The 11,776-nt window shown below is 32.5% G+C and overlaps 2 protein-coding genes across 11 annotated transcripts; both read left to right on the top strand.

The window, feature by feature from the left end:
* The first annotated feature begins 218 nt into the window (after positions 1-218).
* LOC128891016 (peptide methionine sulfoxide reductase) lies at positions 219-7,447 on the top strand. 8 transcript variants are annotated; one of them, XM_054150142.1, is made up of 6 exons: positions 365-428; positions 617-716; positions 5,094-5,260; positions 5,394-5,514; positions 5,658-5,794; positions 5,876-7,447. In XM_054150142.1, the coding sequence occupies exons 2-6, from the start codon at positions 651-653 to the stop codon at positions 6,111-6,113; spliced, it is 729 nt and encodes a 242-aa protein (XP_054006117.1). In that variant the 5' UTR covers positions 365-428; positions 617-650; the 3' UTR covers positions 6,114-7,447. The 8 variants fall into 8 exon arrangements, with proteins under 8 accessions (XP_054006120.1, XP_054006117.1, XP_054006119.1 ...); XM_054150144.1 differs by having other exon boundaries at positions 372-488; XM_054150147.1 differs by lacking the exon at positions 365-428 and adding an exon at positions 1,075-1,362 and having other exon boundaries at positions 533-716.
* A 332-nt stretch (positions 7,448-7,779) lies between these two features.
* Positions 7,780-11,095, top strand: LOC128891012 (uncharacterized). 3 transcript variants are annotated; one of them, XM_054150134.1, is made up of 11 exons: positions 7,780-8,268; positions 8,438-8,585; positions 8,658-8,830; positions 8,901-9,079; positions 9,237-9,372; positions 9,539-9,583; positions 9,664-9,823; positions 9,892-10,259; positions 10,329-10,621; positions 10,708-10,815; positions 10,983-11,095. In XM_054150134.1, the coding sequence occupies exons 1-11, from the start codon at positions 8,191-8,193 to the stop codon at positions 11,080-11,082; spliced, it is 1,788 nt and encodes a 595-aa protein (XP_054006109.1). In that variant the 5' UTR covers positions 7,780-8,190; the 3' UTR covers positions 11,083-11,095. The 3 variants fall into 3 exon arrangements, with proteins under 3 accessions (XP_054006109.1, XP_054006111.1, XP_054006110.1); XM_054150135.1 differs by lacking the exon at positions 8,438-8,585 and having other exon boundaries at positions 7,781-8,268; XM_054150136.1 differs by lacking the exons at positions 8,438-8,585; positions 8,658-8,830.
* Positions 11,096-11,776: the final 681 nt, after the last annotated feature.

Consider the following 11,776-nt stretch of genomic DNA (forward strand, 5'->3'; position numbering starts at 1 on the left):
TCGATGAAATGTTCATTTCAATTCCTTTTGGAAACTGCCTAATTTATACACTTTATATGTTGTCTAAAAAAACGAAACTTTCTTGAATAAAGTTTTTTTTTCTTGAAAGAACATGTGGTCGCAAGAAACATTTGATAAAAAGTGTTATTTTCATTTGTAAATAAACTAAACAATACGTGTGCACTATCAAAATTGATAATTTATTTTTAACTGATATTGCATTTATTAAAACTTTATCCAGTTATAAAGATAATAACGACTTAAAAAATATTTTTCTTGTGCTTTTGTTCTAAACTTTTCGAATGTAGTTCAAAATTTCCCTCACATTTTTCTCAATTGAACGTAACAATAATCACGTGACCATGCTGGTTAAAGGTAACTCGATTTTTGAAGGAAGGTATAGCATTGCAAAATGTGCAGAGAAAACGGTAAATAAATTCATCTTATCAATTTCAAACAGATTCGGCATCGTTCGAATCGATTCCATCGTAAATGGTTTCGTATCGTTTGAACAAAAATTATTAATGACAAAACCGAGAAAGTACAGAAATTACTGTGTTTAAGCGCTCGTTACCGTTGCTTCGTGATGTCGATGAATGAACGGTTCTTCTTTCAGAACACTTGTAATTACGGAAACGATCGTATCGACGATGATTGTACCAAATTTAATCATCTTGATCCGTAGAAGTGTAGCCAGAATCGGATATCGCAATATGGTATGTTATCATTGTTGTTCATTTTTCTACGACTCAAATATCTAGATTATGCTCGATTAGAGCAGTGGTGCACAAAGTTCGACCCGCAGTTTATTCAACTTACAAAATAAAATTCATACGCGAAACTTGGCCTGCAAATATATCTTATTTGACTTACGAAAAAAAGATTGTGCATCACTGGATTAAAGTCACTGTGTTACGAGATTTGACGTATTGATTGCGGTGACTTGCGATTGCTTTGCCGTCACTCGTTTTTAATAACGAAGTTATTAATATCGTGCACGATTAAAGTTTACAAATTAACCCATTAAACGTATGCGACGTAACTGTTTAATGAAATTGTTTCATGCAAAGATAGACGGAAAATAGAAGATACGTTGGTAACCTCCATGTGGAATGGATCAATGGATGTCATGAAAGCACCGCACTTTTTGAATCGTGAGAGCAACTGAGTTTAGCGTGGATGATACAGATATTACATCAGTCGGTCCAGCAATTGTTATCTAGTTAAATGGACACATGTGGTATTCATTTTCTGATGCAACTTACACTGGACGTATCGAATCCCATTTAAATCGACAATCAATACAATTTGTACACAACGAAGTTTGACGTTTATTAATGACTGTGTTCAGCCACAAGATAGGTTAATATCGCTTTTTTTCAATCCCGTTAATTTCTAGGTTATATGCATGTACATTCCAGCCTTGAGACGCTTAGAAAACAACATCAAGAAATATTTCTTAACGCACGACCTTCAAATCTACTTAATTCGATAGATAATTCGTGAATTACGTGTGAGAAAAAAAACGAGGTCTAGTGTCGTGTATATGTATACCGACACGATCGGAGCACGTTTATCGTTAGAACAGTGACGCGTTATACCTCCATGGGCCCTAAGACAACATGGAATTTAAAACCTCCGTTTAAAGAAAAAACGAATAGACAATATGTTTAAACTCAATTGTATTTTATAAGAGAAATATTTATTTGAAAACAATAATTCAGAGTTAATACCTTCATGGGCCCTAAGACAACATGGAATTTAAAAGCTCCATCTAAAGAAAAAACGAATAGAGAAAATGTCTAAATTCAATTGTATTTTACTGAAACAATGAAAGAAATCAATCACAGAACATAAGAGAAACATTTATTCGAGAACAATAATTCAGAGTTAATACTGAAACAAATGGGAAACATTAAATCTACCGTTGCAAGTTAATCTGATGACCTCCTTTGATGGGGGGCCCTTCGGAGATGTTCTTCTCTACTCGTAGGAAAATGCGTCACAGTATTCCAGGATACTATTTCGTCGTGTCAAAAAGCACGTTTCTCGTTTTCGGGCGATGAGTAATGACTGTTTCGGTGAAACCTGCGAGTAAGAATACTATACCAACGGAATTGGTACTCGTCGAATTAAAGCTTGAAACGTGTAAGAATGAAAGATTGAAAATGATGTACGAAAGGGGAGTAGTTGAGGAGTAGGGGAAGAAGGAGGTGGGATAGAGTAGATAAAAAGTAGAGTTGCTCCGAAGCACGCGGTAGTTTCTCGTGTTCCTTCCATTTATCGAGGCACTTTTTGACTAAATTTTTGAGTGAATTTTGTTTCGATATCGTGTTGCTCTCTTTTTTTTCGTCTCCCCTTAATCTCACTGCCTTTTTGTAAATTAAGGTAATACAATTTTTTGAGTATAATACAAAATTCGGGTTACTTTCAGTTTAATTTAAACTAAGAAACGATCTCAGTATGCACAGGTGAGCTCTATTATAGACACAGTCGACCACAATGCTATGTCATTAATATTAACTGGGGGTTATCGCAATGATACATTGATTACTTCGAGCGTAATCAAATGAATTAACGTAAGATACATCGAAATCTTGAAAATCGTATTACATTATTATTACGATTCGATACGTTCAATCTTTTTCTCTCATTTGTTGATCGTTCGATTAAAAAATTTCTAATTGAATAATCGCTTGGAAAATCGATGTCTGTATTCAGGCATTCAGTGTGTGGACCGCGTCGCGTCGTCTTCTATGCAGAGTGTATCGTATAACTAAATCGTCTTGATCATTTCCGTTACTCCGAAACGATCTAAATCTTTTATGTTTCGACATTTCACGTTTTCACTATATTTTTCTTTTTACAAGTATTATTATTATTATTTTTATTTATTTATTTTTCTTTTATTAGTTTAATATTTCGATTCGTAACGAACCGTACAATCTTCGTAAATTTTATAATATTTTCGTAGATCTTTAAACAATGCCATCAGTCACAATAACGTATAACAATGTTTTGTTACGTGTTAAAATGTTCGAAAGAGGTGAGCGTTCGTTCAAGTACGTTCAAGTTGTTGAACAGCATTTTAAACACTCTGTGAGATTGACAGCCTTCTGAACACGTTCCTTTTTGAATGCTCCGTTCCATTGTGCCTTTCATTCTAACAGTGAAAATGTATTGCATAGGATACACGAAGAATTAAAGAGAGAGAAAACTGTTTGAAAATTTGTTTCTTCGAAGCCTCTGACCGTTTTGAAAATAGTGATTGACAATTAGAGATGGGCAGAATTTTATGCAAATAATAATAGATAATAAATAAAGCCAACATATTGCAAGCTGCTTCAATTTATTCAATCGTTTCGTTTAATATTCGAGTTATAAATAATATAGAACATTTAATTATTGGATAAATATGTTTTTTATTCGTTAGTCGAAGCTTCTATCCTCGTTGACAACCACTAAAATAAATATATTTTTTTTTAAATAGTTGGTAGTTAAACGGCTATTGTAAATAAACACCATGAACAATACATTACGTTAACGTTGTAGATATTTCTGAAGGAAATTAGATAAGAGAAAGCATTTTCAAATAGTCTATTTAAAAGCGGCGATGATCAAGGTGATCAAGTTGTATGGTTCACCCTGTATATGTATTTTTTTTTGTAGGCGGATCGGACCTGTACCTTATACATACCGGGTGTCCTGAAAGAACAGGAATTTCTGAATGTAAAACTGCGAGGACAGTGAACAGTGTTAAGATAAACCTTTAGGGTAAATGATCCCCGAACAGAAAATAGTTAAAAATGTTAGATTTTGTCGGCGCCAAAATGTTTAAAATCGTTTCGTGTCTTATCCTCCTTTTGGGCGTAAAAGAGGTAAACGCCGCTCATTTTCAAAATTGTACAAGTCGCAAAAAAATTTTATTTATATTACACGCGTATTCATTATTTGTCCCTTTTCGCGTACATCTCTCGAATGCGATTTGTCAAAGTGATGAACAAACTGTATGAAATTTTAACGATTAATATATTTTGTATGATTATAATAATGTTTTAAATACGATCCAACCAATTTATCCATCATTTCGACAATTATAATCACAATACTTTTGATTACAAATGCGGATTTACTCGAGAACGAACAAAATAATAAATACGCATGCGATACAAAGACAATAATGTAAATTATAATAATTGATGTAACATAGATTTATTAATCGAAACGTATGTAAATTGTACTAACGGTAACGGTATACTAAACCCCCTATTCTATTTTCACAAATTATATACCTTTTGTATTCTTTATGATAATCATTTTTATAGAACGTATATTTAAAATATTTGTTGTTGCGAACAGGTGGTGGGAACTGTAACTGTGACGTCAAATTGTTGTTTTGAAAAATTGCTTCGACGTTGTTAAGTAAGATTTTGGTCAGCTAAGATCAAGACGCGATGCCAAATTTTATTTTTGTCAAGATCGGGGCACGGCGATTGTCCTACAGAAATCTTCACCAATGGAAACTTTTATTTCTCGTCGATTATTTACCGTTATTTAACAGGTTTCGCGCCCATTTATAGGACCAGATCGAAGTAATATTTCCACGACACGTGGAGCGTTATAGCTCATGCTCGCTACTCTTGCGATAACACTTTGGCTTTGGAGGATGTAGATCTTCATTTTTTCCCGGAAATTTCTTTGAAAAATATTAATAATTGATACAGTTATAACTACACTGCGGATTTTATGCAATTATAAAATAAAATAATATAGAATACTGTATATAAGATATACATACATAATAAATGTTGTATACATTCTACAATTATTATAACAATATTGTCATTTTACTTTGCATAAGTGCGCATATTAGTTTATATTACTTTATATCGCAAATGCATAATATCCGCAGTCTGGTTGCAATACCTTTTTTCCAACGTAACGCGATATCTTCCAGAAGCCAAAGTGTTAGTGTCATCATCTGGTTTATTAGATTTCAGCACTGGTTTTGTAACGACTTTTATATTGATTCAATCTTTCCTTTTTTCCTCATGTGTCGCAATTGGATGGTTATCGACGACGTTATTCATTAGTCGAACAAAATGCCTGGACAACTGCAGGAAATCAAAGCCAAGCGCGCTACTTTTGGAATGGGCTGCTTCTGGGCAGGTGATTGCCTCTTTGGAGTATTACCAGGTGTCATCAGGACCTGTGTGGGATACGCGGGTGGACAGAAGGAGTCGCCAACATACAGAAATATGTACGTTTCGTTTACATTGCACGCCAAAAGTTTAATTTAAGCTAAAAAAAGTAGCGATTTTTCGCAAAAATCAGTGAATAGGTACTTTTACTAAATTTTTCTATTCGATAACTTATTATCATTCTTATTACAGAGGCGACCATACGGAAGTCGTTGACATCGAGTACAATCCTGATGTGATATCGTACCCGCAGCTACTCGCCCTATTTTGGCAGAATCACGAATACGGCCTTACTACGAAGATCAAGCGACAGGTAAATCGATATATCCCATTGATCCTTTCTCTTATGGGTGTCCAGTAGCTGATGGTGCAACATGGTCATTCTGTACGAGAAACTGAATTGAAAATGTACATCTTCCCGTTCCTAGTAATAATTGTATGAATGTAAAATTTCAGTACATGTCCTTAATTTTGTATCACGATGAAGAACAGAAATTACTGGCTGAGAACACACGCGAACGTCAGCAACGTCGACGTACAGATTTGGTTCTCACCGAGGTTAGAAGATTCGAGAGATTTTACCCAGCCGAAGAGTAAGTATTAGCTACTACCACCGCCTCGCACACTACGTACATCTATATTCCTTATTTAATTATTTATTATTTATTCTTCAGCTATCATCAAAAGTATCGACTCAGAAATCATCCGTGGTTGATCGAGAGTACCGGTCTCACCAGCGACGAAGTCCTTCGGAATTCTCCCTTGGCCGCCAAGTTGAATGGGTACATAGCTGGTGCTGGAACACTCGAACAGTTTGAGAAGGACCTGCCAAGTCTTGGCTTGAGCGAGAAAGCGTCGCAGTATTTGCAAAAATATGTGATCGAAACCCAGGGAAATGGTTTATATTGCTAGCCAATGCTAAACGTACAATATTCGCGAATTATTCACACGAGACCTATATTGAAGCAATTCAATTCTTCGCGAGGAGAAGTTTTAAGGCTTATTTGCGTTGTTCCGATATCCTGTTCGCCTGTCTCTTAGGAAAATGTGTTTGGCCCTTTTGCTACGGCGAAACTGGTCTGCGGTACGCCACCGTTGAGCGGGATTCCAAATCGTGAGCGTACGTTTTTTGTAAGGGCTAGATGTTGACCGTATATAAATATAGTGATCTTATTAATTTAATTTCGAGAAGGCTGTACAGTGATACCCGCTTGGTTGCGAGCCATTAAATGAGGTTTCCTTAGCGGAGAAAATCCCATTTAGAGGCTGTGTATAGTATTAGTGATAAACATAAATGCTTCAACCAAATTTTGCTTGGTTTTAACCAAGTAAAATTCGTTTGGAACGAATTAGTCTGTCACCAGAAGTAAATTAGTTATCCATGTGGTCTGTCTTAAGTGCCTCACCCCATACATGTGCGTACTATATGAAGAGCGTTTATACACTCGTATATCCACTCGTGGTAGTAAAAGAGTTGAAACCATCTATTTAGAATTTAAACAACGCGAATAAGTATTTAGCATGATTTTAGAAAACAATTTACGCGACAGGTATCCTTTGTTAGTATTACATTCTCTCGTTTCATATAACTGTTATCATAGCGCATAAGTCTCATCAACAGGATATTCATTATACGCGAATACATCGCACGATTGTTTGTTTGCACGCTCAATAGTTCATGGGTATCTTATTTCTTAAAAGCTGGTTAAAAAGATGCTTACAGTAAGAATGCTAGATAGGCTGTGAAAAATACGTAATAACTCTTTTTGCAATGATTTCCTTAACTACCGTGTACGTTCTATAAGTATTATAAGTTTAATCACGATACTCTCTACTCGCATAAAATGAATAGACATAGACCATACAATTAGAATAACGCGGATTTTTCTTTTAAACAGTTTAAGTTACCCGTTTACGATAACATAGTATAATTAATATAAATTTATAATTATCCATAAAAATGTTATTATGCAGCATTTGTTGTTAACAATCTCATTGGCCGTGAGTTTTGAACAATGTACATAACTTTCGGACAACGGCGTTATCTCAAACGCACGCGCGTATACACATATACGGCCTCAGACACACGCATATTTAAATGTGCTTATTTCTTTACATGCTTTATGTGTCTTTTATACCTTATTTATGTGTAACTGGTTTGCATTAGGAAAATCAAAATATATGTTATAACTGTCTACAAAATTTACTGAAACATGAAAATAATAACAGTGATTTCCATGTATGTATTTTAAAGTTTTGTTTTCATTTTGTTTCCTTCCAGTTGTTCTAATGCTAAATTTATTCAATACGAAAATGGTAAGTTGACTATATTATACGAAGATCTACTTTCTTTTCATTTCCTGAGTCGGATATATACACCTACACAGTAAGGTGCTCCTTTGTAACAGTAAACAAAAACAAAAGTATAATGACTAAATAGACATACATACAATTTTGGTATATCATTCGAGGTAGCAAGAAGTCGTAAACACGTAATTACATATGTAAAACTTCAAACCTTGTAAAGCACATTGCTTTGTTATTTGATCGCGCTACGATAATAACTACTTATATTCCTTTATGTTTCAAACGCAGTCTATTTAAATCTATCAATGAATTTAAAAAGGCGCTCAAGTAGTGGCGCCTGTGTTTATATGTTTACATATAATATGCGTACGCACAGGCTTCTGTTCATCTTATTTTTTTCGATAGTTGTCTAGTTTCCTTATTTTTCTGTTACACACAATCAAGTGTACGGGCAAACATGTTTTACGAAAGAGTATGCATCGAAAATGGATAATGTCAACAGTCGAAAACCATCAAAGTGATCTTTTCAATATTAAGAAGAAAAAAAAACGTGTAGTCTATTTAACTAATCAGTGTAAAGTTTTGTGGGAAATTTAAATGTTTGAATGTACGTTAACCAGTGGGTGATAATTTGTTGTACAGTTTACGTCGCATGTAGTTTGTTTGAAAGTAAAACGCAATTATGTATAAAGGTTATCTTACTATTGCGTTTCTCCTCGTATGTCACTGTTTATCAATTTCAAATGGGAATGAATGTGATGTAAGTGGGAAATCTTATAGAAATTCAAATTTTTAAATTCAATAGACAATTTTCTTTTTTTTCTGGTATTTCCATAACTTGGAATATAAGAGTTAATTTATTCCATTCTGCGAGAATTTCGCGGAGATTTATTATAATTTGAAGACACTACGTGTTATTTAATTTACAGTTTATTTGTAATATTGATGGATGTAAAACACCAGAATACTATACAAGCAATAGCATTTCATCCATTGAATTTTGTACAAGGGAAGATATGCCAAGAAATGTGAATTTTACATTACCAGAAAATAAAAATGAAATTTCTGAGTTGCCTGGTAAATAGGAATTAAACTCATAGTTATGTTTAAAATCATAAAATAGTAAATATGTTAAATAATCTTTTATAGTTGGCTTGGAGATTAATTTTATACCACCAAAAAGAGAATGCAAATACGAAATTGATTTATTAGCAAATGAATTAGTTAGTGAGACAAAATGTATGAGTTATGATTTTTTTGATGCTAAAATACATACAACTAAGTGTGCCATTTGTTTCATTTCAAATGACAATCAGTATCTGGTAAATATATTCATTTGTAAATGTGTGCAATTTTCATAAATAACATATTACATATTCTGCTTTGTCACAGGACATTGTTGGCATGATCTTTTCATATATATTTACAGCATGCTATGCTGTTCGGTTTCATTTTAATGAACATGAATATGTTGAGTCTAAGAAATTTCTAAAAACAGATTATGAACGTACAGAAGTCACATTACCAGAGTTGAGATGTTCTTATAATGTTGTACATAATGCTACTAAGAAGTAAGTTTATTGACATATGCTTCACAATATAATATAAAATTTATTATTATGAATAACTAGTTTTACATTATATATTATAAAGCAATTTCAAGTATTTAAAATTACTCACAGTGATTAATTTAAAAAATAAAAGAATAATTGTATTTAAATCCTACAGTAAAAAGCTCCACTTTGAAATGAACTTTTCAACATCAATAGTTTCAAAAGTGTTGTTACAGTTTGGATTGTTTTATATTGTGAATGGAGAAGAAGTCTGTGATAATATCATTCATGAATGGGACTTTGATGTTTTGGTAATATTTTAAAGCTACAAAATTTATCATTTATGTTTTACATCATTGTAAAGCACAATGAAACCTTCATTCTAAATATTACATGCAATTTTTACATATGCATGATATTAATTATATTTTGATAAACTTGATAATATGAATATTTACTTCTTGATATTATTTTCAGAAGGAGTATGCTGAGAACAAATATTATAATTCTAATACAAGTTTGGTGAGTGTAATATACTTATTATTTTTCAGTTACATTACAGCAAATGATTAATACTCCAATAATTTGTGTTTCTGTATTAGTTGAGAAGTAGGAACTATGAAAAAAATATAAACTTCAGTATTGAAGTTTCAAAATCTTCAAATTATTGTTTTCTAATAGCTTTAATTGATGAAAGATGTACAAATAATACTCTGTGGAATCCACCTATGGGCAAGTCCAAACCATGTCAGTGGATAAAAGGTAAATGTACAGCCTATGATCAATATATTAAGATAAGTTGCAAGTAACAACTAAAAGCTTATTTTCAGAGTGTTACTATACTCCTAAGTATGATATTGGTCCAACTGAAATTGGTGCTGACTCCTACTTGTACTGGCCAATTGGTATTATCACATTAATTATGTTTGGAATACTTGGAATTGTGTACCTCATGTATACCATACACATTCATTGTATACAGGGAAAGAGGTTCTATATAAATTGTGGCAAAAGTAATGTCACAAAGATGGAATGTAATCAATTGAACATATGTACCTCGAAAGATAAGGGGAAGACATGTGAAAGCATTAGTACTATGAATAGAGATATTGTATTGTTATATCCTAAAAGTTCTGAATCATTTATGGCATTAATGGGAGATTTTCGTGAAATGCTTTCTAGAGTCTGCCAGTGTCCAGTAAGTTGCTAATGTAAATGCTATATACTTTACAAGTACAATACAATGTAAATGCTCTATATTTTACAGGTACATGATTGGCACAATGGAACAGAATGGAATTATGTGGCTGAGATAGGTGCATCCGATTGGTTTGCTGAAATGCTCAATAAGGGATACCGTGTTATTTGGATAGATACACCAATGACGCGATCATTAATTTCACGAAGATTCAAATGCAATTCATATACTAAGAATTCTGAGCAATTTAACTTTACAGAAGTTGGTGACTTTCGTGACATGGTATTCCCTACAATATTTAACATAGCAAAACGTAACATTGAAAATTCGATATTGGAGCAGCACAAACATTTTATTGTAAGGTCAGTATCCATCAGATTTTTGATAGATTATTGACATTGTAGTCTTAGAATGAAGTACATACATTAATGGTGTTTTGGCTTTTCAGATTAAAAGGATTTGAAAATTTTGAAAATGAAAACGATCCATTTATCGATTTATCTGTACATATACGATACCTCATACCTCAAGATTTAAATACATTGTGTTCAGATTTGTAAGTTTTCATTGTTACTAAAAAATGTCTTTTATGTATAATGTGTTCATTTTAAATTAATCTTATAATACATGTGTATTTATATATATATATTTTATTATACCTGTAATGTTATAAGGTAAACTGTACTTAAAATGTACTTAAGGTATTTTGCATGTATGTTTTAGGATAATGTCAGATTCAAATTTAATTGTACCACTTATAAGTCAAGAAGAGAATCTTATAAAACAACACTTGTATGATATAGAATTTGATTTTTATAAATAAATATTTAAACTTAGTAGCATTCTATTTATTATATTCATACTTTAATCTTAGAAGTATTGGTTTTTTAATCTCAGATAAATTATTGCGAGAGCACGTTCACGACATCGTAAACACTTGAGTAATTCGATTGTTTTTAAACTATGTGAAAACAATTTATATACTTTAACACACCAAGAACAAAGTCTAGATCATCACAATAGATAGCAACATTCACGGATTTTGTTACGATTTTGATTGAAATTAAATCATTATAAACATATTTTGAAAGCGTTGCGTTTTTAAAAATCACGAAAACGGTAATACCGGCATCAGTGTGGTGTGTACCCGGAGCTCAATCGGTTACTACGATACTACGCGCGTTAATTTGAATATGAATTTAGTTACATCGCCAATAAGAATATAAAACATATTAAAAGATTATTTTTAAGTATTATTACTTTAATTTGACAGAAAGCATTTAGTGATGAAAATACATGGAATTCAAAAACGTTCGAAGTATTACAATAAATAAAACATGCACGATGAATGTTTACGAAATATTCGGCATGTTTACGTAAATATAAAGTATACGTAGAGCATTTTCAGGACTATTTATAATTCTTTTATATGAATTTAAAGTGTCTTTAGCACCACCATCAAATAATTCACTTTTCTGCGATGGTTATCAATGATCATTTTGTTATCACGTTAAATT

This window comes from Hylaeus anthracinus, unplaced genomic scaffold, assembly GCF_026225885.1.
Source record: "Hylaeus anthracinus isolate JK02 unplaced genomic scaffold, UHH_iyHylAnth1.0_haploid 12001, whole genome shotgun sequence".
Classification (NCBI taxonomy): Eukaryota; Metazoa; Arthropoda; class Insecta; order Hymenoptera; family Colletidae; genus Hylaeus; species Hylaeus anthracinus.

Coding starts and splice junctions, on each gene's coding strand:
- LOC128891016 (XM_054150140.1), top strand. CDS start 597: ATGAACGGTTCTTCTTTCAGAACACTTGTAATTACGGAAACGATCGTA. Junction 5,261..5,393: donor TCGCCAACATACAGAAATAT/GTACGTTTCGTT, acceptor TTCTTATTACAG/AGGCGACCATACGGAAGTCG. Junction 5,515..5,657: donor CTACGAAGATCAAGCGACAG/GTAAATCGATAT, acceptor GTAAAATTTCAG/TACATGTCCTTAATTTTGTA.
- LOC128891012 (XM_054150134.1), top strand. CDS start 8,191: ATGTATAAAGGTTATCTTACTATTGCGTTTCTCCTCGTATGTCACTGT. Junction 8,269..8,437: donor CAAATGGGAATGAATGTGAT/GTAAGTGGGAAA, acceptor TTTAATTTACAG/TTTATTTGTAATATTGATGG. Junction 9,584..9,663: donor ATAATTCTAATACAAGTTTG/GTGAGTGTAATA, acceptor TTTCTGTATTAG/TTGAGAAGTAGGAACTATGA.